This window comes from Fusarium solani (genome assembly GCF_023522795.1).
Source record: "Fusarium solani strain SB1 chromosome Unknown bctg00000014, whole genome shotgun sequence".
Classification (NCBI taxonomy): domain Eukaryota; kingdom Fungi; phylum Ascomycota; class Sordariomycetes; order Hypocreales; family Nectriaceae; genus Fusarium; species Fusarium solani.
The window spans coordinates 1,217,461-1,242,326 of NW_027072141.1; the positions used below are offsets into that span (position 1 = coordinate 1,217,461).

At 49.6% G+C, this 24,866-nt stretch overlaps 9 protein-coding genes across 9 annotated transcripts; 6 read left to right on the plus strand and 3 right to left on the minus strand.

The window, feature by feature from the left end:
• Positions 1–359: 359 nt before the first annotated feature.
• Positions 360–2,188, plus strand: MRS44_017864 (uncharacterized protein; the record flags this gene model as incomplete). The annotated part of the gene is made up of 5 exons (XM_065615754.1): positions 360–400; positions 453–495; positions 653–732; positions 794–1,100; positions 1,838–2,188. The coding sequence occupies 5 exons, from the start codon at positions 360–362 to the stop codon at positions 2,186–2,188; spliced, it is 822 nt and encodes a 273-aa protein (XP_065471826.1).
• Positions 2,189–4,809: 2,621 nt separating this feature from the next.
• Positions 4,810–5,352, plus strand: MRS44_017865 (uncharacterized protein; the record flags this gene model as incomplete). Its single annotated transcript, XM_065615755.1, has 1 exon — positions 4,810–5,352. The coding sequence occupies one exon, from the start codon at positions 4,810–4,812 to the stop codon at positions 5,350–5,352; it is 543 nt and encodes a 180-aa protein (XP_065471827.1).
• A 1,291-nt stretch (positions 5,353–6,643) lies between these two features.
• On the minus strand, positions 6,644–8,679 carry MRS44_017866 (uncharacterized protein; the record flags this gene model as incomplete). The annotated part of the gene is made up of 2 exons (XM_065615756.1): positions 6,644–7,399; positions 7,465–8,679. 2 exons carry the CDS (start codon positions 8,677–8,679, stop codon positions 6,644–6,646), a joined length of 1,971 nt encoding a protein of 656 aa, XP_065471828.1.
• Positions 8,680–9,328: 649 nt separating this feature from the next.
• Positions 9,329–9,782, plus strand: MRS44_017867 (uncharacterized protein; the record flags this gene model as incomplete). The annotated part of the gene is made up of 2 exons (XM_065615757.1): positions 9,329–9,445; positions 9,501–9,782. 2 exons carry the CDS (start codon positions 9,329–9,331, stop codon positions 9,780–9,782), a joined length of 399 nt encoding a protein of 132 aa, XP_065471829.1.
• Positions 9,783–12,680: 2,898 nt separating this feature from the next.
• MRS44_017868 (uncharacterized protein) lies at positions 12,681–13,862 on the minus strand (the record flags this gene model as incomplete). Its single annotated transcript, XM_065615758.1, has 1 exon — positions 12,681–13,862. The coding sequence occupies one exon, from the start codon at positions 13,860–13,862 to the stop codon at positions 12,681–12,683; it is 1,182 nt and encodes a 393-aa protein (XP_065471830.1).
• Positions 13,863–14,180: 318 nt separating this feature from the next.
• Positions 14,181–14,993, minus strand: MRS44_017869 (uncharacterized protein; the record flags this gene model as incomplete). The annotated part of the gene is made up of 1 exon (XM_065615759.1): positions 14,181–14,993. One exon carries the CDS (start codon positions 14,991–14,993, stop codon positions 14,181–14,183), a length of 813 nt encoding a protein of 270 aa, XP_065471831.1.
• A 1,439-nt stretch (positions 14,994–16,432) lies between these two features.
• On the plus strand, positions 16,433–17,260 carry MRS44_017870 (uncharacterized protein; the record flags this gene model as incomplete). The annotated part of the gene is made up of 1 exon (XM_065615760.1): positions 16,433–17,260. The coding sequence occupies one exon, from the start codon at positions 16,433–16,435 to the stop codon at positions 17,258–17,260; it is 828 nt and encodes a 275-aa protein (XP_065471832.1).
• A 1,067-nt stretch (positions 17,261–18,327) lies between these two features.
• MRS44_017871 (uncharacterized protein) lies at positions 18,328–19,936 on the plus strand (the record flags this gene model as incomplete). The annotated part of the gene is made up of 2 exons (XM_065615761.1): positions 18,328–18,965; positions 19,090–19,936. 2 exons carry the CDS (start codon positions 18,328–18,330, stop codon positions 19,934–19,936), a joined length of 1,485 nt encoding a protein of 494 aa, XP_065471833.1.
• A 693-nt stretch (positions 19,937–20,629) lies between these two features.
• MRS44_017872 (uncharacterized protein) lies at positions 20,630–24,843 on the plus strand (the record flags this gene model as incomplete). Its single annotated transcript, XM_065615762.1, has 6 exons — positions 20,630–20,650; positions 20,950–21,379; positions 21,432–21,691; positions 21,910–22,045; positions 22,337–22,563; positions 23,482–24,843. The coding sequence occupies 6 exons, from the start codon at positions 20,630–20,632 to the stop codon at positions 24,841–24,843; spliced, it is 2,436 nt and encodes an 811-aa protein (XP_065471834.1).
• Between the last annotated feature and the right edge of the window lie 23 nt (positions 24,844–24,866).

Below are 24,866 nucleotides of genomic sequence, written 5' to 3' on the forward strand. Positions count from 1 at the left end.
TCGCTCTCGATCCATGTCACTTGTCCAAAAAGCTTCCCCAGAAGTCCAGAAAACGTGCCATAGGTCATTTTTCGTGCTGTGAAGACGATCTGTACCATCGAGTTCACCATCAAAGGTAGGACACGCACGACAAACTTCATGGCCACATACGACAACAATACCGGTAGCTCTTGTTACCCCCACGATGCTCATACGTTACTTAAGGGGCAGTTATAAACCGGGGTTAAACTAGAGATTTTCGATTGACTGTTCCATCATTTTCTGACACAAAGCTACGCCAATTTAGCCACGTAGGCAACGATATCCGTGTAGACGTGACAGACATCGCGGTTGAACAACAACCTGTCACCACTGACGACATGGTCAAACAGAATAGGAAACGCAAGTCTAAGAGCGACATGTAAGACTTGATGCGACGGGGCTTATGACAAATGCGTACTGACGGCTCTAAGATTCATAGTAGACTCGATTCAGAAGCATACTGTGGACAAAAATGTGAGAACGCCACCTTCGCCGTTTAATGCGTCTCCGTTGTGACGCTGTCCCCTCTCCCGAGCCCATCATAGTCAGCGAGAGGCCTTGAAACGAAACAGATTTCATTTTGTAAAGAATCGAGCAGCTGATCCCCAATTTCAATCCTGTTTCTTTGTAGGGAAACACAAAGTTCCAAGTCAAGTGGCAAGGTTATGAAGATGAAAAAGACTGGACATGGGAGCCTATGGAAAATCTCAGGTGAGTGATGCAATCCCTCGGGCTCCACAGCACTTTTCTAAGTTCTTCGGGGTTATGGCAGAATCTCTGGCGAAGAGATGATTCGAGAGTACTTCGATCGGCTCGCTGAAAAGTCGAGCGGCATGAAGGAGTCGAACAAGGCGGTCGACACCAAACGCCACGAGAGTGCTGGTGGTCATGTTCCCAAAGCATCCTCTCGAAGACTCGGTCTTTCTCTTCCTATTTCTAAAAAGCTAAAGTGGAGGCCCCCTGTCGGCTCTTGGGAAGATCACATCCAGACCATTGATGGCTGCGAGGATGCAGGCAACGGGGACTTGATTGTTTACGCTACATGGAAGGGAGGCGAAAAGAAAAGGCACAAGGCTCAGGTATTGCATACAAAATGCCCGCAAAAGGTTCATTTCCTCGCCACCTGCCAAATGTCCTCTTTCGCTAATAGATCCAGTTGCTTCGTTTCTACGAGCGTTTTGTGGTGTTTTCATGATCACGAAACGCAAAGACGGCATGCAGGCTTCTTTCAATCAGCCTCGCCATCTCTGTGCCTGCACGCAGAGAAGGCAAGCCTACTCTTGAGGCTACCTCAATTACTTTCGCATTCCAGGATTGGTATTTATTTGGGATGGTTTACCAGCTCTTGCCACTCAAGCCAGCCGTGTTCGCACTTCACCTCTCCTCGGCGGAAAGGAATTCGGAATACTACGAGATAGCTATGATACTACTACACCTGCCTTTCAAGTGTCTGATCATCTTTCGACGTGAATCCACCAGTCCGGCTTTCAGGTGAACCTTCAATAGGAGACATAGAATCGCTTATGAGGGAAGCCAATCACTGACTAAAGGTCAATGGGCCGGGTTCGCAATTTAATTGGTAGAAACCATGATTGAACACCAGCCCCGTGGCCAATTTGGACCTCGGCTTGAATAGCGCTGCAGTAACACTGATGTTCGCAAGGCTAGGCATATAACCACACTTATAAATCGGCATGCCCAGTTAGCCAATCCACCACCTCTGTACTTCATTCATCTCCGAACTAAGGGGGCACCGTTGGCTCCAGAATCACCAGCCATGTGTTATTCTCATTCTCCGCACCACAAACAACGTCAGACACTAAGGACGAACGTCACACGCGAGGATTTCACCGGAAACGATTCAGGTGAATCAACCGATGTTGCAAGCCAGTCAAAGACGTGCGTCCATGACAGCCTCGATGATAAAAGATTGACAAAATGTCACATAGAGACTGCGCATAAGAGCCTTTTGGATACAATGGCCAAGGTGAGCCAGGAATTAGGCGAGCTGAAGGAGACAATCCACTACATGCGGGGCGTGCAGGACGTGCAAAATCAAACTATCGAAAGATTACTCTCGCTGCACAGACCAGGCACTGGAGTTGAGGACCTGGAGGAAGAGTCCGAAGATCCCATATTGCTTCCAGGAGACGAATCCTGTATCTAGGATACACGTACTGCATTCTCGTTTGGATAGCTAGGTTTGATTACTCAAGTGGGAAAAGAAGAAAAAAAAAATTTAAAACTTATTACCTAGGCTTTGCCGAAAGAAACATGCTTGAAGTAGTATTTGGCCTTCTGATCAACAGTCGCAAGGCCAATATTCGCCTACCATTCGGAGTCAACTATGTGGACCACACGACGCATGTCAGTATATTTACGGCTGTGCAATATGCAACAGCACAGGCACGAAGACCTACCCGTTCAGCCGTGTCTCCCTTCAATTACCCAGCAATACCCGGCATCGGTGGGCTAAAAACAAAGCCAATCGATCAAAGGGACTCAAGCTTGCGAGAATGGACAACTTCGGTGTAACACTCCATGAGCGGGAAACGAGTTCTCTGGGCCAAAACCAGGCCATTGAAGAACGGCGGTGTCTTGTAAAAAAGTGTAGGGAGGAACTTGCCGCCCATATAAGTAAGACGGATTCTATTGGAACAAGTGTGCTAAATGCTGACTCTAGTAAAGAAAAGAGAACTGGCATCACGATCGAACCCTCGAAAGTTCGGCTTGTAACCAAACAGAGCGATGTTTACAGCTGGGTTTTTACGGCCGAGGTCGCTCATCTCTTTTCGAAAAACTTGAGCGACCACGGCTTGACGGCGCACAAAGAACTTTGTCGGGAGGTCGGGCAGAGCTTCCATGCAGTCACCTTTGCGAAGACCGCTATCAACGCCGACCATCCGAGCCTCGACATATATCGCGCATCGACCTATCCGCCAGCCTCTAGTGTCCTCTCTGCCGAGTCTGAGGCAATGACGCATGGGGAGTTGGGCACACAAACTACATGTCTGCTGTACTCGATAGAAGAAAGCTTGAAAGCGGAGGTAGCCAGCAGAGAATGCTTGCAGAAGGAACCAGAGTCCCTGAGTGCAGAGCACGAACATCTCGCTCAGCTATTCAGGCAACAGGCTGAAAAAGCAAGCCAGAGCGAGTCAATGCTGTACAAATGTCTCCAAGTCATCAACCAGATAGCATCACTAGCGGAGGAAGTGCAACAGGATTGTAGAAGCACGGAGGACCTCAGTGTATTTACAAGATAGCAGCGCAAGCGAGACCTTGTGTTTCCTGTGCACAACATGTGGACATCTCTGCATTGGGAGGGTGAATTTGATAAAGCGTTACCACGGTGTTAATGGGTATGAATGGTTTGAGGGCTAGCCAGGCTAATAAATACAGACCGTGTATCACAAGCTATTAATGCGATTATGCAGCATCTGGGCTTTGGGGCGTTACCGATGATCAAGTCATCAAGGATGCCGTACGAAAACCTCACAGCCCCCACCCTTGCTGTGACTGCCGCTGCCATTGCACCTCGATGCCCAGTAGTTGGGTCGATCTCAGAAGGTATGATGGCGAGCAGTCCGCTCAATCAAAGCTTTGCTTCTGCCGATGTGCACGAGACCCGACGCTCAGTCGTTGGAGCTAGGACCGTGTTGAGCTTCGGCACAAACCCTACACCTTTTGAGTGCACAATAGTGGCACTCAAAAAAGAGAACAGGTTCTACGTTTCTGCAGGAAGGACAAATCCATTCGATTAGATAGCCGACCCTGATTAACCAGGAATGTGTGCAAGCCTCTGGCGTGGGGCGCGTGGTAGAGGCCCGTACAACTGACGTATACAGGCTTGGGCTATAAGGATAACTTTCCGGTATATCATGTTCTTCACTCTCTTGATCGTTGCCGCCCAGAGTATACGAGAGAGCATCCATAGTTTACAAGACACAGAAACACATTAATGTCAGCGGAGCAGCAAGGCCTCGGACGTGAGCAGCAAGAGAACTAAGCAAGCTCGCGGCAGAGAGTGATTATTATACTTTTTGTCCTAAAGCGTCATACTGCGGAACCTACATTGTTCGACTGCTGCGTATCGGCGGGTCTAATATTGCATTAAGGTGCTGTCCATCCTCTTTTTACCGGACTCAAGCTTAGAATCCCACATCACGTACGCGCCAAAACATCCCGTTCTCGACCTGAGGTAATGTGACCGTCGAGGGCGACCAAAATGGACCTCTCAACATAACACAATCCGAACCACCAATTTTGCTGAAGTGGATGTCAACCCGATCAATCTGACTCACGAGTTCTAAGGTGTAGACTTAACATGCAGTGATGCTAGATCTAATTCACCCTGTCGATTTTGCAGCCAATTTTAGACAACTTGATAGGTGACATCTCAGTTCGCGAGCAGTCAATTCGAGCGGCATACGAGATAGGGGTTTAGCCTCGACTTCTCGCATTAAAACTAATTCAGACGGGACCGAAAATAGGAGATCAACCACTCACACCAGAAGTTACAGCCGTGGCGGAAGGACAAGAAACGGAAACTCTTTCTGGGATCAAAAGAATCAGTGAAATACCCGCTCGCTCAGTTATAACCTGTACCTGTTCCGCCCTACCCACCGACCGTGTCTCAATAATCTGACACCACGACTGTCTTCTTCAGCATCACGTACTCCTCTGGTCAATACCGTGCCTTACAATCCAACCAGTGGCCATTGACTTGCGTCAAACCAAATATGACTCAACGTAAGTTGACAGTACGATCTTCTACACCTAGACCTAACCATGTTCTCCTCACTAGCCGATAAGCCATCGACTATTGTCTTCCATCGACTGCTGCAATATTACGACGCCTTCAATACTTTTGCCGCTACGCTGGGAGTCATGTCGCTCACAGCCATGGTCTTCGGCGTGCTCCAGGCCGAAGACATGGGGGTACGCTCGCAGATAGCGTGTAGGTTGCTTATCAGCGCCACGATAACCTCTATCGCAGCTATTACCTCTGCTACAATGCTCCAATTTACATTTGAAGGCTGCAAACAACCAAGCCGCATGGGGAAAATTCTGGCATGGGCTCCTTTGGCTCTGCTTGATCTTGTCATTATCGAGTTCTCGGCCGGTGTCATCTTGTGGTACACAGACAAGTATCCCACCTGGATTGCCACGTCGGTTGGAGTAGAGCTCTCCGTCCTACTGGGGGGACTCGTCATCATGGCCATCTGGGCATGGATAACGATGAGTGAACCTGGTGGTCTTGTTGAACCAGGTGCTAGTGGCGATGGCAACACCGTTCGCCCTAGGCGAACACGAGCCAAACGATCTTCGTAGCTCCAGGCCCAGGACCTGAACGGCTTTGAAGCTACAACAAGGCGTCATTTGTTATATCCCCCTAACGGCCAAGTTGGATATATTTCACTTTGGTTACGTCTACCCAGAACTACCGCAGAAGGTCGATGGCGGAACTGTCTGCTGGCCGTATAAGGGGCGGGTGAGCATTGGCAGACTTGGTTAGTTAATGGCAACGATGATAGACGCGAGGAATTTTTGTGGTTGATTCAGAGAAGTGGTGACTGGCCTTGACACTGCCGCCTCTCTACGCGATGTGTACCCACTTGAATATAACATACATTAGAAGAATTGAGAGTTCCCCCTTTACTATGGTGAGATGATTAAAACTTGAAAGTCCTGCATTGACAGCCCAAGGCCGTGGACAGAGATCAGTCAGTGGTAGAATGCTTTGAGCGATCTCTTATTAGTGACAACATCATCAAGGACAATAATTAATTCAATAAGAACATTTCTCCATCAACTACATCAAACTGTATTGTCCAATTCATTCCCAGCATACGACTGTGCCCCTCTATGCTTGTGAAGTTCGTTCCGCCTGGCCAAATTCATACAGGTTGCAAGTCTCCTCCAGTCACGTCTTGGTTGTCGAAAGTCGCCGCATGTTAGCCTGAGCAATCATCACAGGTTCGGTGGATAGTTTTTAGGGGGAGTTTTGTTGTGGTACACCTCCGATAGAGACCCCAGCCGCGACGTCCAGAGTGCCTATTTCTAAGAGTTTTCTTGCACCATGTTTTGCGAGACTCTCTCTCCATTGTTTTATTGTAAGTGCTGCAGGATGTTTTGATGACCTGAATTTGACACATGATAGGACTTCTGGTGCCGAAAGAAGTGGATAGAGCATAGTTGGATCAAGAGGACTCCTGATTTATAATTCTCTGCGCTGGGTCCTAAAAGGAATCAAATCCTGTTGTGGATCCCTAAATATACGACGGATAGCCCAAAGAGCTAAATTAGTCTACTTTCTTTTTTGTTCCATAGTTTGCTACCCTATTAAACACCCGTCTCATGGCATCTCAATGGCAGTTTTTGGATCTACCACCACGGAATCCCGGATGACCGTGCAGATTACTAAGCCCCTCTGCTCCTGAAACTTATTCGGTAATCGAAAGAAAAATGGGAATGTTTTGGGTTTGCTAGTCTGTTCAATCTCAACCAAGTTATGTGGCAGCATAATACCTATCTCCTGAGTGCGTGCGGACCTCCACTGTGGTAACGATGAGGGGGTATGGCCAATTAAAATGTGCGAAATAAAAGGTACAAAATTCCCATGCTAAATTAGGTGGTGATGGAAGTCCCAGCAATATTTGCTTTGACATATCGCAACATCACAGATACGGCATCCGAAGGTGGTCTGACTACGCACCTTAGGCCGCTTCCTCTCCTTTTTTTCCTGATTGCCGCTGACCTCCGTAAGAGGGCTCCATTCCGAGGCGTTTGTTCTCAGCTGCCCCTGCCGACACCCTTGACAGGCTAGGCAGTCTGATTTGGCATGACGGTTGATAAAATTGATCTCCCGGTCCACGTGTTTACGCTGTAATTCGGCATCCTGTAGATCACGCTCGTCTCCTGCTCGGTAAAGCTGCCTTGCCTGACTATCATGACCGTAGGCGTTGAATAATTCGTTATAAATGCACTCTCGCCACTGCCTGTGATTCGTGTATCTCTTCCACTTTGGCTGCCCGTGAAGTTGAGCAACATAGCTGTTAACAAGGGCCACATCAAGGAGGAAGGTCCAGGCTAGTGCTTGCCACGGGCCCCGGCGGAGGGCATGATCATACTTATAATATGACCTCAGCTGATCACCACGGTCAACATGGTTCATCTCGTCGTTGTAAGCAGCAGCCACTGTCGGTATGTTGATCATTTTGACAGCTTCGTTCCTAAAAAAACGGCGTATCGGCTTGGCCTCTGACTTCTTGGATGACGGCTTCTTCCTCTGTCGGACAACACGCTCATCGTCGGCGCCGGTAAACACGGTAGACAAGAATAACACAAGCTTAGTGTCCTTCCAAGCGATTTGGTTGACCTGTGGTTACAGCACGAAGGCGAATTAGTAGGGGATTCTCAGCCAAAAGTGTCTGAAGTCAGTACCTGGTTGTCAGGGGTTGGTATCGCCTTGACGGCATTAAATTCGTACATTTTTTTGACCTTGCCGTCATCGTTCTTATCCCTGACTAATTCCTCGTGGATGCCACTATTCGCACGAGCTGTGCCAGTGGCCCCGTAGCCCTGCTTGCGGAGGTTGCGGAAGAGAGGTGGGGACGAGAAGAGGTTATCCACAAAGACGTGATATGTCGATTTTGGCAGTGTTTTTGTAAGGCCAATAACGACGGCTTGGGTCGAATTCACTGCTTCATCATCGTCTTCTATATCAGGGGCTTCCTCTGCGGCCTTGGCTGAGACCTTCCTTCTTTTCCTAGGCCGGGCTTGTGAGGGTTGTGAGGGCTGTGATGATAATATCTGCGTTGAAATTTCAACGCCAACGGCGCCATGTTCTGCATCTTTGATATGCCATAGCCAGTGAATTAAGAAGCCCAGCTGGGCTATGACCCAAATCTTGAAACCCACAGGGTCGGGCTTGCTTTTGATAGTCGTGGTAGCGTCACTTCTGCCCGTATAGCGGATTATGCACTCATCGATAGCTAGGTGGGACCCAGGCCGGAACAGCTGCATGGATACGGCTTGTATGTGCTCAGACCACTCTTCAACGCCTTGGAATACCTTCGGAAGTGGTGCAGTCTCGTCAACTTGGGTGTGGTCAAAGGGGCGAAGGTGCCTGTGGATAAGCTGAAAGTTATCGTATGAGATGAACTTAACAAATGAGTGCTCAGCGCGTTGAATGCCGGGCTTGGGGCTCTCCCAATAGCTTCGTATCTTCTTTTCCTTATGCACTCCCATATAAATAAGCACTGCAATCATCGTCATCACCTCTGAAGCCGTTGGACCTTCCCATTTGTGGAGTTTTGAGGTTCGCTTCATTTCGGTTTTCCAGCTGTCGATCCAGCCGTTCAATTTGAGCCACGAGACCCAGCTTCTCGTATAGACGACCCATTTTTCAACAAGGGATATAGGGAGGAAAAGTTGGAATAGCTTCAGAGGCGTTGGAGGCAGGGTGTTGATATGAAATTTACGTGTTTCCACTTGGAAGGGCTCGAAGCTCGTGCCTTGGTCCTCTTCGGCCGGAAAAACCGCGGCCCGGGTTGAATCATTGGGCCAAATGCGATGGCTGTGCCGTTCATCGAGAAAGCTCGTGTCATCATAGGGGGTGATGACCTGTATCTCGTCTAGAGTTGGAGGGGAGCTCATTGATGAGATCAAAATAATTTGATGGTGTTTAGGGTGTGAAATGGCATCAATTTCTTCTCGCATTAAACTTTTCGTACCCCTCACGTACTTCCGAGGTGACCGAGATAAGTGGGGCGAGTGACTTTGCGGAGGTCCGCACGCACTCAGGAGATAGGAATTTGAGGTCGAAATCCCGGTTGTCATCAATACCGTAGTGGATGAACCGGATAGAACCATTAATTGGCTCATTGTGTATTGGTGCATAGAGTGGGTATAGGCCCGTAGGGTTGTCGGTTGTTGTGTGGACTGGGAGCAAGGCATGGTTGGGAAGATGATGGTATCGAAAACATGACCTGGTTGAGGGTAGCCAGCCAGGGTTTATATTTAACAAGTGGGTTGCAAACCTGCCCCATGACCTTAGACTACGGTGCGAGAACGGTCGAGACTGATTGCAGATACGTCATTGCTCATGGATTGGTTGAGCGGGGAAACCTTATTAAGCCCTGCCGTTGGGACTCTGTGTTCCTTAGGCAATAAATTCCTACCCTAACGCCCATCCATCCACTCTTCTGAACAATTTCCTCTCTTATCTACTCCAGTAATAGGCTCTCGACTTTCCTGCCCTGCCTTGCTCTTCTACTCACCCGAACTTGCATATTATTCTGCGAATATGGATTCACCTAAAGATACTGAAACCCCTACTGAGAAGGACAAGCGTGCCCACCATTTGTATGGTATCTCGCCCAGGACGCCAAGGACACCGAATCTTCTCCATCGCCAGTTAGAGGTATTAATATATCCTATAAATTCGCAAGCCAGGCTAATCTAGCTACCAACACTAGGAAAGAAAGTACTTCGATTCAGGTGACTTTGCGCTCTCACAGGCTCAGAAGTCTTCGAACATCGGCACTGTAACTACCGGCATCGAACATCCCCTCCGGGAGAACGTATCCCATCCATTAGCTCCCGTGCCAAGCTCCAGCAACGTGGAGGATTGCGCCAATGAAGAATCTCGAGGTGAAATAGGGACTGGCGAGTTGCGATCTGATAGTCGCCTTAAACAGGAGATCGCTTCTCAAAGTCAAGGCGAACCTGGAGGTACGAAGCAGGAGAGCAGTACATAGATACCAGCTCCCCTCCATCGGCCTTATAGGCAGGCCTATAACCTCTACTCAAGCTGGAAGCTTTCGTATTCGAGCAGTTTAAAATATATTATTCTAGTACTCATTGGCTCTCGTCGGATGCTAATTAGTGGGTGTAGTGGCTGTCTACTCTATGCCTTGCTCAGTAAATATTAGAAAAGCCTCCCTCGGGTTGAGAAAAATTTCCGTTGCTTCCAGCCAGCGCCGTACATCGTTTTTTCGACCGGGGGTATCTCATGCTCTTCTGACCGCTCTGCATCCGCACAATGAACTGCAGCATTGCCAACTACTTCCCGGTTCTCCTCTGTCCACAATTGCGTGCCGGCACTTTGTTGATGGTGGTTTTTGGCTAAATAATACACTTGCGGTTCCAAGCTCCCGTAACATTTATTGTCGAGAGAGTGGCCCGATTCGCCGATTTTCCACGTGATTTCCATCTGGTTCACCTGTGCAACCGTAGCCCCGCACACTCCTGGCCGCCTTTTGCCGCCTGCATCTTCAGCCTTGCAACCAACTTCAGCAGCCCAAGAAGTACCGGTAGCCTGGTTGATGAAGGAGCATTCGGCGCAGCTCTGTCCTGTTCTATCCTTGAAATCCTCCCGCGGACCTGGGCTCTTGGATTCCACAGCTCGTTCGTTACTTTTGTCTCGACACTATCCCCCCGCACATCCAAAAACCCTACCATCTCTCCCTCGCCGCGGTTGCCGGTGTCTATCCCATGAAACGGTGGTGCCTGGATGTGTCTCATGACGCTTTCGAATCTTGCTGTAGCCAATTTCTATCCCTTCGACTGTCAGGAGGCTCCAGTTAGGTCACTACAGGGGTGTCTAACCAATCAAATATGAGAGTATGAAAGGTACATCATTCTCCACCTAAATTAGCCTGTGATAGAAGTCCCAACAATATTATGAGTTACAAATCGCGACATCACACTGCTTACATCCCCCCTGATTGATGCCTTCTTGTATTGCTGCTGACCGCTCCCAAAGGCTTCCTTGAGGTCCTTGACTAAGGTTTTCCAATCTGTTGGCCCTTACAAGCAACGCAAGCAGATATTCCTATAAAGCTCTGGTCGTCATAGGCTTTGAGGGCATCGGCAGGGATTGATTGAGAACTCATAGATAACTTCAAAATAATTTGCATGGTGTTTTAGGTGAGAATGATTAATGGCGCATCTTTAAGTTCCCCGCATGTACTGCTCATGTGACAGGGGTAATGTGGGGCGAGTTACCTACCGGAGCCTCCCGACAATCGAAGGGATACAACCGGCTTTTACATATCATCTGCCTGTATCAACCCCTCTCTATTCAGTCATGCACGTACAGGTTATACGGGGTCTTAACGAAGGGATAATGATAATACTCGGCACGCCTTCATGGCTCATCTCTCCCAACACCGCTACGAAGAGACTCTTGAGTTTTCATCGGACGCCAAGAACTATGACTTCGTCTATAACCAGCTGGCTGCTGAGACCCCTATGCAGCGTGATGGAACTGATCGTGTAATCTTACTATGGTTTTGCTGAGGATCCTAGCTTCGATGCTTAACATTAGCGCCGTGTAATCGGTATAGAGAAGAGCTATAGAAATAACGAAATTGAATTCAAGGTCACAAATATAAGGGTAAGAGATCTACTGCGTAATCTTGAGTATCCCATCAACTGTCATAAACCTCCAACGCGGTCACGACAGGGGGGTCGACCCAATTAAAATGGCGCAAATAAAAGGTACTTCTCCTCCCCACCTAAATTAGCCTATGGTAGAAGTCCCAACAATCCTTCGAGTTACAAATCGCTACATCGCACTTGTCGCATCCTTTCCATGACTGCCGCGGCCGCCTTGGCCTCCTTCTGTTGCCGCTCACACCTGCTAAGGGCTTCCTTTTTTGGCTTTTTGACCTAACCTCCCCAACCCGAAGGCCCTGACAAGGAATGCAGTCTGATTTTTTCCCTCTTGAGACGTAATTGTGCTGTTGAACAGGCGTAAATTCGTCCCCAGCTCGAAACCTTTGCCGCGACTGACTGTCATGGTGGAAAGCCTTGAAGATATCATTATAAAGCCGCTCACGCCACTCAACCTGACTCGTATATCTCTTCCAACTTGGCTGCCCGTGAAGCTGAAGAATATAGCTATTCACAAGGATAACCTCTAAGAGGAAGTGCCAAGTTAGGGCCTGCCAAGCGCCCCGGCGGACAGGGTGATCATAGCTGTGATATGACCTCAATTGGTCGCCTCGATCTACATGATTCATCTCATTATTGTACTCAGCGGCAACTGTAGGAATGCTAATTAGCTTGACGGTCTCATCACCAAAGAAACGCTGTATCGGCCGTGCCCGGATGTGGTCTGTTGACGGCTTCTTCCTCTTACACTCAATTCTCTCCAGCGCTCCTAATAGTCCAGACCGTTTGGACTATTAGTCCAGACTGCAGATCAGGGCAGGGGAATACAGACGCCCGGTGTGGACGCTAAGTACGCTAAATCCAGGGTACCCATGTTTGTTGCTGTGCCAACCATTTTGTTGTGGATATTTCCGATCAATTTACTGGTGCGATCCAGATCAACAAGGCCCGTTTCAAGGGACGCGTTATCCTAGTCGTCAATCCACGAACGCCCGTCGTGGATTGATTATTGATCTTGGATTGCAGTCTGGACTAATAGTCCAAACGGTCTGGACTATTAGGAGCGCTGATTCTCTCATTCCCCTTAAAAACGGTCGACATAAACAACACGAGGGCATTATCCTTCCACGCGATTTGGTTGACCTAGGACGAAGAGAGAACTTAGTAAGGGAATCATATATAATTCCATCTTAGTTACTTACCTGATTATCAGCTGTTGGTATGACCCGGATCTCATTAAACTCGTAGCCTGATTTCCCTTACTTATCCTTGTTTTTTGAGACTGCGAGGTCTTTATAGATACCGCAGTTAGCACGGGCTGTGCCTGTAGCCCCGTGGCCGTGCTGACGAAGGGAGAGGAAGAGGTCGGACGACGAGAAGAGGTTATCCATAAAGACGTGGTATACGGCCGGCGGCAGCATATTGATAAGGGAAATAACCACGCTCTGAGTCGAGTTCAGAGGGATGACCTTATCCCTTTCGGTCATAACCTCTATAACCTCCTTAACCTCCTCAACCTCCCTCGGCCTCGCCGGCCTGCCTCTGCCTCCTCTGCCTCTGCCTCTGCCTCTTCCTCTTCCCACTCCACTCCTCCTCTTCTTAGTAGGTTCAACACCTACAGGGCCGTATTTTAGACCGGGCTGGTGCCAAATCCACCGCAAAAAGAAGCCCTTTTGGGCTACAACCCAAACCTTGAACCCCGTGTTGATCGGCTTGTTCTGTACGGTGGTTTTCTGGTGAGATCTCCCCTCATATTGGATCATGCCCTCATCCACAGCGAGATGAGAGCCCGGCTCTAAGAGCTGCGTTGATACGTATTGTATATGGTCAGACCACGGTTGTGCGCACTGGAATACCTCAGGGAAGCGTTCATCAGGTACGAATTTAGTGTGATCAAAGGGTCGGAGGTGGCGGTGAAGAAGCTGAAACTTATTGTAGGTCATAAACTTGATGATGGAGTAGGTAGGACGCTGGTCCCCAAGCGAAGAGGTTTTCCAATGGTCCTCGATCCTAGTTTCCTTGTGGAGTCCAATATATATCAGGATTCCAAGCCAGCTGTATACATCCGAGACCTTGAGCCTCGTCCACTTTTGCAGCCTTGAGCCATCTTTCAGTTCGTGGTTTTGGCTGTCAATGACGCCACTCTCATGCAAGCTGGCGACCCAGTTGTTGGTGTATTCAACCCAGCTTTTGACTAGGGAAACAGGCACAAAGAGCTGGAAGAGCTGTAGTGGATCCTGGGGCAGTGGGTTGACCTTAAGGTCGCGAGGCGGCACGTTGAAAGGTTGAAAGTTGAAGCCGCGGTCTTCAGCTGGGGGAAACTCAGGCCGGCATGTATTATCAGCCGCTTGCTCACGGCTGCTGTTTTCTTCTGTTATGAAACTATTGTCATCATAGATATTGACTGCCGGTATCTTAGGAGGTATCTTTCGGGAGGGCATTGTAATGAGCAAAATGAATTATGTGTGATTTTAGCTGTGAAGGGTCTGAGAGGGGTTTTTGGGTTCCCCGCAGGTACCGTCACGATGACAGGGGTGATGTGGGGCGAGGTACGGAATGGAGGTTTATGACAGCCGATGGGATACAACGGAGTTCTCAATCCAGTCTTGGCAACGCATCCCGCGACACTGCCCCCTCAAACCTCCCCAGGTCAACAGGGGAGGTTGATGTTGTATTGTCCCAACTGGTAACGTTAAAGATGTAAACTCCTAACTGGGACCCTTGACCAAATCGCCCTTTGCAATAATCAATAAGGTATGCTAGGGATAGTGGAGATCCTCTGCCTGGGTGTAACCGTCTCCGTAGTTTTGCGATTCCAACTCCATAGACTGAATATACAGCTGTGCCTCGTTTTCAATGTAATTCTGTATTAGGGTGCAGTTGCAACCCGTGTGCTGCAACAGTTGCATCTTGAGGTGGAGAAGCTCTTCATTCAGGTCATCCACGCAGCTGGTCAGCGTTCTATGGCGTTGCTCTATCGCCTCTTCGTCGGACTGGAGCCTCGCAAGATCCTTCTTCTTTCTTGTGCGAAACTTGTTGGCAGCGACGCGGTTTCTCTCTCGCACTCTCTTTATTTTCGCGTCTTGTTTGCGAATACCGGCGCCGCTGCTCATGCCCATCTCATTTGCGTGAGTATGAATCCCTCTCCTGCTCGGGTCATCGTTGTTTTCTCCTCCTCTGGAATCGAGCCTAGCGGGCTCAGGAGTTGCCCGCTCACTAAGCTGCGTCTTACGTTTTCGTCCAGGCTTTTTGGGTGGCTCTTGTGACGACTGGAGTGAAGGAGTCACGGTCGAAGGTGGTTCGTCAGGGACCGTTACCAGGCGCTCGGATGATAGAGCATGGTTCTTGACGGTGGCCCCGTAGAATACAGAGTGGTCGTGGGGAAGACGGGCTTGCCTGTATGAGGCAGTGAAGTCAACATCATCCTGGAAAGCGCCCAGGAAGGGTCGTCGGTCAATCCAGTCCGAACCGTCCCATCGCGGGTGGGACGGAACGGCCGCGCTGCCTACAGTGAGCTCGTCTCCAATAGCCTCGTTCGGGGTGTAGCCGTGCAGCAGTGTCACCCCTTCCATATACGGAAAGGAGTTCGTGAGAGTATCTGCTTGAGAATGTCAGGCCATACTGCTCATGCATGGTTGTAGAATGAACCTACCGTAGCTCATTTATCTGCTGAGGCTTGTAGCACTGGCGGAAGGATGCTCCGATAGACGGCAGTGGCTTGTTGGTTGGATCAACAAATGTAGAGACGATCGTCTAGTAACTCTTGGTAACCTGGTAAAAAGCTAAGAACCTTGAGTTGGAGGCCAGTTTTGCTGGACGTTGATGCAGGGTGGAATGAAAGTTTTGTTGTTCCTGGATCTCTGGGGCCACCAAAGCCTCTACCTAAAGGAGGCGAGTTAGCCTAAGGTAGCGGGAAACGCATTGCAAGTCGACGAGTTCTTGCGCACTGCAGGTCGGTGTGGCCCGACGCTCGCCCCTCGCTGGAACACAACATCCACATCTGCACCGGAGTGTTCGCCGGCCTCTGCGATTGGACCAAATGCCCGGACCGCATCCGGACCCCTGGCTGGTCACTGGAGGCGAGGGAGGCCTGACGCGCTATGACGCGTCGTGCCGCTTCTTTTTCAAGAAAGCTCAACACTTCTTACCTAGCTCAACGCGGACTACCAAGATCAGCCGCAAAAATTCGATCGTCGCACCGAGGATACCGAGGAGGAGAGTGGCTTGTTGTTTTATCTGGGCGGGTCCGTTCTGATCCAGGCTTAGTGTACAGGCCGTTGATCGAGATGGTCGGGTTTGCAAGTCCAAGGATCAGAGTTACCTTTGAGACTGGTCAAGGATCAGAAAGTGGAAGGCAGATGCTTTGTTTCCCTAGGGTCGATGCTGACTTTGCCAAATACTTGCGGCGCATCGGGCCCTCATGTTATTCTTGGCGGCGAATCTCATCTCACAACGTGCGGCTATCATCCTCCGGCTTGAATTTCACTCTTACAAGAGACAGTTACGAGAACATGCTGGCTTTTAAAGCTGCTCGCTTAAAATGATGATGATCAATAGCTTTGAGACGGCCAGACCCGTCATCACCCACACATCCATTTGAATCAGTTTTATCTACTTGTGGTTGTCACACCACTTCGCACTTGACGTCAGTATTAGGATGGGCTATATTATCTTCAACGCCGCAGGCCTTTCCAAGACAGTCACTTTAAAACACTTTATCCACTTGCTGGCCTCCGTTTTCCCTTGATGCATGGCCACTACCGAAATCACAGCTTCAGCTCCGACATATCTAGCATCAGCTACCACTCCGTAGACGGCTTGAGAATACGCGAACTGTTCCAGTCCACCATGGCTGTACTACCACCAGCTTTCCTCTTTCCGAGCGGTCGTTTGCTTAGATATAGCTCTCGCACATTTCTGTTACCTCTTAGTTGTCAGCAGGCTTAGTTTGCCATCAACCCGTCGTTCAATGTCCTCCTACCTCGTAAGTCCGAGGGACCTACGCAATGCCATGAAGACGAATCCACCATCCGACATCTCCCTTGAGCCACAAGTTATTCCCTTATGCGCCTCCTGGTTTCCAGTCGATGACAATGAGGGTCGCACCGGTATCCAGACCTTCCGTCAGAAACGGATCCCGAAAGCTCGATTCTTGGACCTCGATAAGGTTATCGGCACGCACTCCCCTTTTCCTCATCTGCTACCCAGCGCCGTGGACTTCGCCGCCTCTATGAGCGGGTTGGGCATCTGTAAGGAGGACATCCTGGTAGTGTATGATACAAAGGAGCTGGGCATCTTCTCGGCACCGAGGGTAGGGTGGATGTTGAAGACTTTTGGCCACCCGAAGGTGCACATCCTCAATAACTTCCGGCTGTGGGTGGAACAAGGCCTTCCGACAGAACAAGGGGAGATACACAGCTTCAAGCATGGTACCTACCCGGTTCCTGAGATAGACGAAGGGAAAATCGCCAGCTACGAGGAAGTTCGCGAAGCAGTCATGGACCATAACAAGGAGGGTAGAGAGGGCATACAGGTTCTGGATTCGCGATCCAGCGACGACTTCAGTGGAAAGTATACGGGGCCACGGCCAGACTCACCGTCAGGACACATGCCCGGCTCCATAAACATCCCCTACGACTTAATGCTGGATCCGGAGACGAAGGCATTCTTGCCATCTGATCAACTGATGAAACTGTTCAAAACGAAAGGCGTGGATCCTCAAAAGCCGATTATCTCGAGTGGAACAAGCATCACGGCGTATGTAATCGAAACAGCGCTGAATGAGGCCCAATGTGGTTCTCCCGATTTACGCAAGGTTTATGAAGGAAGCTGGAGGTGAGTTTCTAGCCCTCTACTGCCCGCACCTTCTACTATGCTTCTTCTTCGTGACTGTCAAAGGCATGGCTGACTATCTAATAGTGAATGGACGCAAAGAGTACGGGCATCGGACTATTTGGTTCGGAAGACACAGGCTTGAGCATAGCGCTTGATATCCCTTCAATTGTCGAGGAGCTCCGGCGAGTACCCCGCCCCACACCACCCCTATCAACGAGGAGGTACATGAGGGGAACCACACGATGCGTCATAAGCAACACCACCCAAATTCTCATACAAACCATTCTCAATCAGACGATGACTTCCCAATCGGTATCTTCATCACTGCCTATAGAGGCAGTCAATCCAGGGGCTTCAATTAGGGCAGCCAAGGTCAAGAAGCTCAAGGAGACCGTTGGCGCCGGGCAGTCGTAATAAAAGGAGGCGCCAGACAGTTTAGGGGTGTGAGCAGTGTAATGTAGCAATTTGTAACTCGAGAGGTTGCTGGTACTTCTATCATAGGCTAAAATAGGTGGGGGGTTAGGTACCTTGGATTCGATGCATTTTTATTGGCTACTCGCCCCTGCCGTGACCCGACCGGAGCTCCTCGACATTTGAAGGGATAGTATGGAGAGCACGTTTGTTTTATCGACTGAGACCTGGATTCGGGCCTCGCTGTCTGCGGCGAGAGCGTCTTGAGCCTTCTCAGACACAAAGCTGCTGAGAGGCCCTTGGTGACTGCTCTAGCCATGTGCTCCTTGCATCGCAGTCGCTTGTTTTTGGTAATTTACGTACACAACAGTGGTCTACTTGTTGTTGGAATAATTGGGAGCTTCCCCTCACTTCAGGGTCACATCACAAAGTCCTAGATTGAAAGTTGAAAGTCCTAGATGGAATCGCATGGGATATAAACCCCTAGGGAGCTCTCACCATGACAATAATAATAATAACCTTGATTTTATCAAGCACACCCAGCATCACTGCGCAATTCAACAACATGGGTCAGCCGACGTTTTTTTTCTCTGGTAATCCTTCCTCAATCACAACACCACGCATTACCAATTCTCATCCAAATCGTGTCAAATCTTCGTCATGAGTTTATCTAAAGTCGCTCGTGAGAATGATATAGCTGAAGTCCTCATCAGGAACGAAAATGGCGAGCCTTTGCGCCCTCTTGCGCGGCAGTATCACTTGCATGAGGGAATGCTACGCGGTCGGGAAAAGGGCTCAAGAGACGCACGCACAGCGCAAATTAGGACTCAAAAGCTATCGCCTTTGCAAGAGAAGGTATTAGCTAATTACCTTCTCGAAGAAGAAGCTGCCGGTCGGGGCTTATCGCGGCGTGATATCCGCGAGATTGCACAGGAGATTTACGACCCGGAAAGTGAGGACATCACGATCGGAAAGACCTGGCCGGACCGCTTCCTTGAACGCAACCCAGATATTAAATTGAAGCCATCTACACCTATTGAGGCCGCCAGAGCCAAAGAAGCAGCTCCCGAGAGAATCCAATGCTTTTCTAGCGACCTAGAGCGCGAAATAGAAGAGAAGAATGTCCCGCCGGACCCCATCTACAATGTCGATGAACACGGCCTCACAGAGGGGAAAACTAAGGCCGGAAAAGTATTTGGCGATGCCCTCACTCGCCGGTCTTTCGTATCACAGAGCGATAATCGCACTTGGGTCTCTGTGTTGGAAACTGCCAACGCTGTTGGGCGACGCACCAAGCCGTGTGTGGTGTTTACGGGCATCAACCTCCAACAACAGTGGTTTCCTGAAAATCCTCCAGACTGGGCCTATGATTGTTCGGCCACAGGCTGGTCAAATGCCCGGATATGCGAGAAATGGTTAAAGGAGGGGTTTCTGCCGGAAACGAAGCCATCACGAGCCGATTCCTGGAGGATTTTGGTCCTCGATGGATTTTATGGTCATATTTCTCCTCGATTCCGATTCCGAGCTGCATTTCATCGAGTTCAGCTTATCTACTTACCCCCCCCCCCATTCATCCCACATCACGCAGCCGCTTGATGTGAGTGTTTTTGGCCCTCTCAAGCGGGCTTTCGAGGATCTTATGCGCAAGTGTGCGTCCTTCACAACAGCATCTCCTATCGCAAAACAACGCTTCATAGAAGCATATAAAATAGCTTCTGAGAAAGCGATCACCGAGAAGAACATCCGACATGGTTTTTTGGCCGCTGGAATTTGGCCTATTGACGTGGAAAAGCCGCTTTCGCAGGCGCTCACTACCGAGCAGGAAGCCAAACCAAAAACACCACCAAGAACACCAAAACGCCGCCGCACACGACGAGATTCTATTCTCAATACGCCCAAGAATAAGGCCGAGCTTCAGGCACAGCTTTTATCCCTCCAGAAGGACCCTGAGAACTTTGAACACAAGGCGAATCTAATTGCCGAGAGGACTGGGAATAGTTACGAATTTCTGAAGGCGGAAGCAGCAGAATGGAAGGCGAAATTCACATATTTACAGGCACAACAGGAATCTCAGAAGTCTACGAAGAAGAAAGCCATCGATTATGATCCTATAGGTCGATTTCCGACGGAGGAGATTCAAGGGCAGAAGGAGAAGACCAAGAAGAGGAAGCGGCGAAGACGGGGAAATGCGCAACCCACGACCGAGCAGACTGTGGAAGAAATTGGTAATTTTGTTATGAACAACATGATGAGCCAATTCCAGGCGTAGCTAGTTAATTTACGTTGATTTCATGGAGAAATGCGGCCTTTCTGTTGTGGCTCGAAATCACGCTTTTGCGCAGAAGGGGGGGTGCGCAGAAAGGCGGGGACTGACGTTATAGCGTGGCCAGACCAACTGTGATTTGGATTTCTGCTGCCTGTGCTGGATCGGCCGGCCTCTCGAACGTCTCACACATCACTTGCAGCAAGGGTTCGTCGGCCTGAACTAGGACTTTTAGCGAGAGCAACTCTTTCCTCTCCTTGAATTGTCCCAATTGGGAAGAAAGCTGATGTGATCTAGCCTAGGCCAACCTCAATACAGGAGCCATGCCCTTCATTGAGCTGCATTTTCTAAGCTGCCGGTTAATGCAGGGCACCTTGCCGTTGACCAATACCATAGAACGAAATCACAAGTCGCCATGGGTCGCCCCAATGCCCATAGGTTACTTTGGGACAAGGTAACATGATTAGTACGGTGGCGCCTTGGAGAAGTAGATAACCTACACGTAAGGTTGCACACTCGTAATAGCATGCATGCATCGAAATCTATCTCCTTGTTAAAAGACTCTAGCTTGACTCTTTATCTAAACTATATAACGGAAGACCGCCGTGGATCTCTTGTTTATCTTGGATTACCATGCAGTACCCACCTGCCGTACGTACCCACCTACCGTACAGCAAAAAAAAAATTTCCCCATACAAAATGCCCAATTTCACTTATAGAGTACGTTGTCAAAATGAAAGATATTTTAATGAGAAAATGTCTGTTATATTAAGAACTACATGGAATTTATTATTTCCACTTTGCTTCCATAGTGACGCTTGCGGTGTAGTCGCACGGAACTAATATAAAATGTCTCAAAATGCCTCCCTTATCAACCAGCCTCCTCGAAGCTTCATCCAAACTTTTCTCTTCCCCATCTTTCCTTAGTCACCTTAAACATGCCTCAATCATCTTATACGGAGGGCGATGTTATCCAGGCCATACTAGATATCACAGAAAATGGCCTCTCCCAGAACTAGGCCGCCCAGAAGAACGGCGTGCCTCCGACCACTCTCTCTGACCGATTAAGAGGCCTACCGTCAAAATCCGAGGTCACCCAGCCTGCTCAGCTGCTATCCAAGTCGGAAGAGTCCAGATTGGTTATCTGGATACTTCGACAAGTGGCCTTGGGCTATGCTCCTTCCCACAGCCAAGTTCGCGCTACCGTCGCTGCCCTCTTGAGACAGCAAGGACGGGAAAGGCCTATCGGTGTACACTGGCTAGCCAGGTTCATTAAACGCCATGACGATATCAAGACGAAGGTAGGAAAACGCCAGGAAGCTGCAAGGTTCAATTCCTTTACCCCAATGGCCGTCAATTGGTACTTTGATATCCGGGAGAGCGAATATGGCTGGATCAAACCGGAGAACACGGTTAATGTTGACGAGGGCGGTATCATGGCTGGATTTGGTGAGTATTGATCATTTTTGCTACGAAACTCTCTAATCCACTGGAAAAATAGGCTTGGATTCCTTGGTCATTGGCAGTAGCGATCCTAGGAGGAAGGCCTTCCTCAAGGGCTCTCAGTCTCGCACTTGGACTACCTTTATCGAAGCCGTCACCGCAGATGGCCTTCTTCTGAAACCGGGGATTATCTTCAAAGGTAAAGAGCTTCAGCAACAGTGGTTTATCGATGAGCTCCGGGGGGTCGCCGACTGGTATTATATCACGTCCGACAATGGCTGGACGGACAACCATATCGCAGTCGAGTGGTTCAAGGAGGTCTATCTGCCTCAAACGCAACCGGCGGATGAGTCTGATGCAAGGCTCATCATATTAGATGGCCACGGGAGCCATGTATCTGCGAGTATCTACCTGTTCTAGATCGGAAATACCACTGACGGCGCTGACTAAAAATCCAGGATGAGTGGATGGCTACGTGCTTTTTGAACAACGTATATTGCTGTTACCTGCCTGCATACTGCTCTCATCGGCTGTAGCCGCTGGATAATGGCGTCTTTAATGTATCTAAGGCTGCCTATCGAAAAGAACTGCAGAAACTGACCAGCCTGACCGATTCTGCGCCGGTGGATAAGGTCAACTTCATCAAGGCCTATGCCAAAGCCAGGGAAGTGGGTATGACGAAGAAAAATATACTCTCAGGCTGGAGGGTGACTGGAAACTGGCCGATTTCACGGCGGAAAGCGCTCATACATCCTGAGATTCAGCCAGATAAGAAGGAAATGACGCCCGGGTCGGACGGCCACCGAGACGGGCAAGTCGACTCTGATAATACGCCAAAGACCAGCCGCCACATCTGAGATCTGGGGAAGAACAAGAGTCCGTCAACAAGAAGGCGCTATTATGTGATACCGAGAGGGTTTGAAGCTCAAGAGTCAAAGATCGCCTCTCTGAGCACCAGAATAGCCAGTCTGGAGGAGGAAGTTGGGCGGTTGAGCAGAGGCAAGAAGAGGAAGGCGATACCGAATCCCAACAAAAGGTTCATGACATTGGCGGAGGCTCTAGTGGCTGGTGACACTATTTCCGAGCCAAATGAGGCAATTGAAGGGGCGGATGCTGTTGAGGATGTGATCGAGGTGGGAGGGATGGAAGATGATGAGAGGTCAAATTCGGAGGAGGAAGAGTTAGCTATGGTACGCACACGCGCAGGGTGTGAAGTCAAAATACCGCGAAAATATTAAAACCCACTTGATTCTAAAACGAAATTCGAAAATCATTTCACGGTTTTTATTTTTGGTGAATTTTCCACATTTGGTTGAAAAATTGCATTTTGTATGGGGAAATATTTTTTTGCTTACCGGTAGGTGGGTACGGTGGGCGATAGGGGTCACTGTTGCAAAACTCCCTGTCACTTCCTTTTGGGCTTGGGCGCTCTGGCCCTTAGTCATCCGAGTACTTCATGTCAGCACGAGATATGTACCGCGGACTAGCAGCGGGCCCGCGCGGTGGCCTTCTCCAGTCCGATTGACAGCTCGCAGCATCAGGTCCACAAAGGTATCCGGTTTGCAAACCACCCGCTACCATATTGACGCGCACAACGCGATATCTGGAACTTGGTTCCGACGAGCTGAATTGATTCTTCCAAAACGAGTTCACCAAACGTCTTTAGTTTGCCATTATCCTGGCCGAAGGCGCGCCTGTACCAGAAACAAGGAAAGCCGAGTCGCAGCCCCTACCCTGGATGGTGCTGGAAATTTGTAAATGTCGACGCCCTATGGAGTAGGAAGAAAATATATATATATATGGAAGCGACTTTGAGAGCTTGACCTTTTTTGTTATATGATGGTACTGGGTCGAAATTTGGTGTTCAAAGTCTTAACTCTGCGTTCGTAGCCACGACCATTGTGTAGTCTTTATCTTAACGTACCCCCAACTCAGAATGAGGAGCGGCACACTGAGGCAGCAGAGGATTACCGCAGTAATCCCGCGTCTGGTCAGCAGCGGACTAGCATAGCATCCTCCTGCTTAAATGGGCCTAGCGACTTTATCCGCTGCGACAAAGGGGGATATTGTTTTGTTTTGCTTAAATTAAAATCTTGTTCTTAAACCAGATTCTATTTCTTCTCTCCTTTTCCTACTTTCACCGTCTCTCTTCAACTGAAATGGGCCCTCCAAAGATTCCCCCTGAGCATGTCTATTGCGTCCAAGCTGGAAAGAAGCACTATGACCTCTTCACCACCATATATGTTGGCGCGAACTATTGCGGCCGTTGCGGCTTGGTCAATCCCTTTCGGCCCCAGCGTCGAGCCAGGTCAAAAACTCCAGCACTTCCTGGCCCATATGATGAGGTGGTGGAGCTCGAGGACTCTCCGCCACGGCCTGTGAGTCCAGCAAGTCAGCTGATGCGTGACAGACCGAAACCAGTGTCATCCATCGGCATTGAACGTGCCGCCCAACTACTCCCCAACGAACTTTCTGCCCCTGGCACGGTGAATACACGGGCACGCATACCGACGTCGAGCAATTCTCAGTTCATGACTGTCGCTTCAGCGGCCAGTCGAGCCATTCAGAACTCCAAAGGCAGCACCAGAAAGCCTGCGAGGCAACGAACTGGCTACCAATGGGTCCATATAAGTCTTCTGCTTGTGAGCTTGGAGACCAAGTACTTCAATGGGCTTGCAGTGGAGGTCCCAGAGACGGTGCTGCCTTTGAAGGATACGGTGATCAAGTTTTCCTCGGCGGATCTTCTGACTTGGCCCTCGTTCACTGAGATTTTAATCGATCACCTCCGTCCGCTTCCGCCCTCAATCGATCCTACGAACAAGGATCTCTGGAGCCTTTCTTACGCTTCGACGGTCTCTGGCAAGAAGATCGTTACCGTTCCAAATACCGACAAGTACACGACACCGTCGAGCATGCTCGCTTCGGGGCACTTTTCGAACAACCAAGCTGGGCAGTTGAAGGTGCTAGTCGTCCTGACATCCACGGATGTAGTCGATAAGCAGGAGCCGGCCACACCGCTGAGGCCAGATGAGTATTCAACGCCAGCCAAGGAAGACAAGAAGCGGAAGGTCAAGCAAGAGGACACAAGTCCATACTCCGGGCGCAAGAAGCGTGTCAAGCAAGAGGCGCAGGTCAAGGAAGAGAGGGGCACTGTGGAGACGGATCAGGTCGAGCAGGAGATACACGTCAAGATCAAGCAGGAAACGCCTGTTCCGGCTTCCTCCTTCCAGAGCCCGACACAGGACGAGCTTGGAGATACTGCTAAAGATACCGTTGGACATGGGGATGTGGCAGATCTTAGTGAAGTGGAAGATCCACCCTGCGATCTAGGGTTTGACAGTCTGCCTGATGGGAAAGGAGGCGAGGGCGTGTTCGACGACGAAGATGAAGTGGATGAAGAATATTGTGAGGAAGAGACAAGTTTTATTCCAGAGTTCGTAAGAAACCAGACCACCTCACCACTGAGCTAAGAACTGACCCTAACAGGTAAACC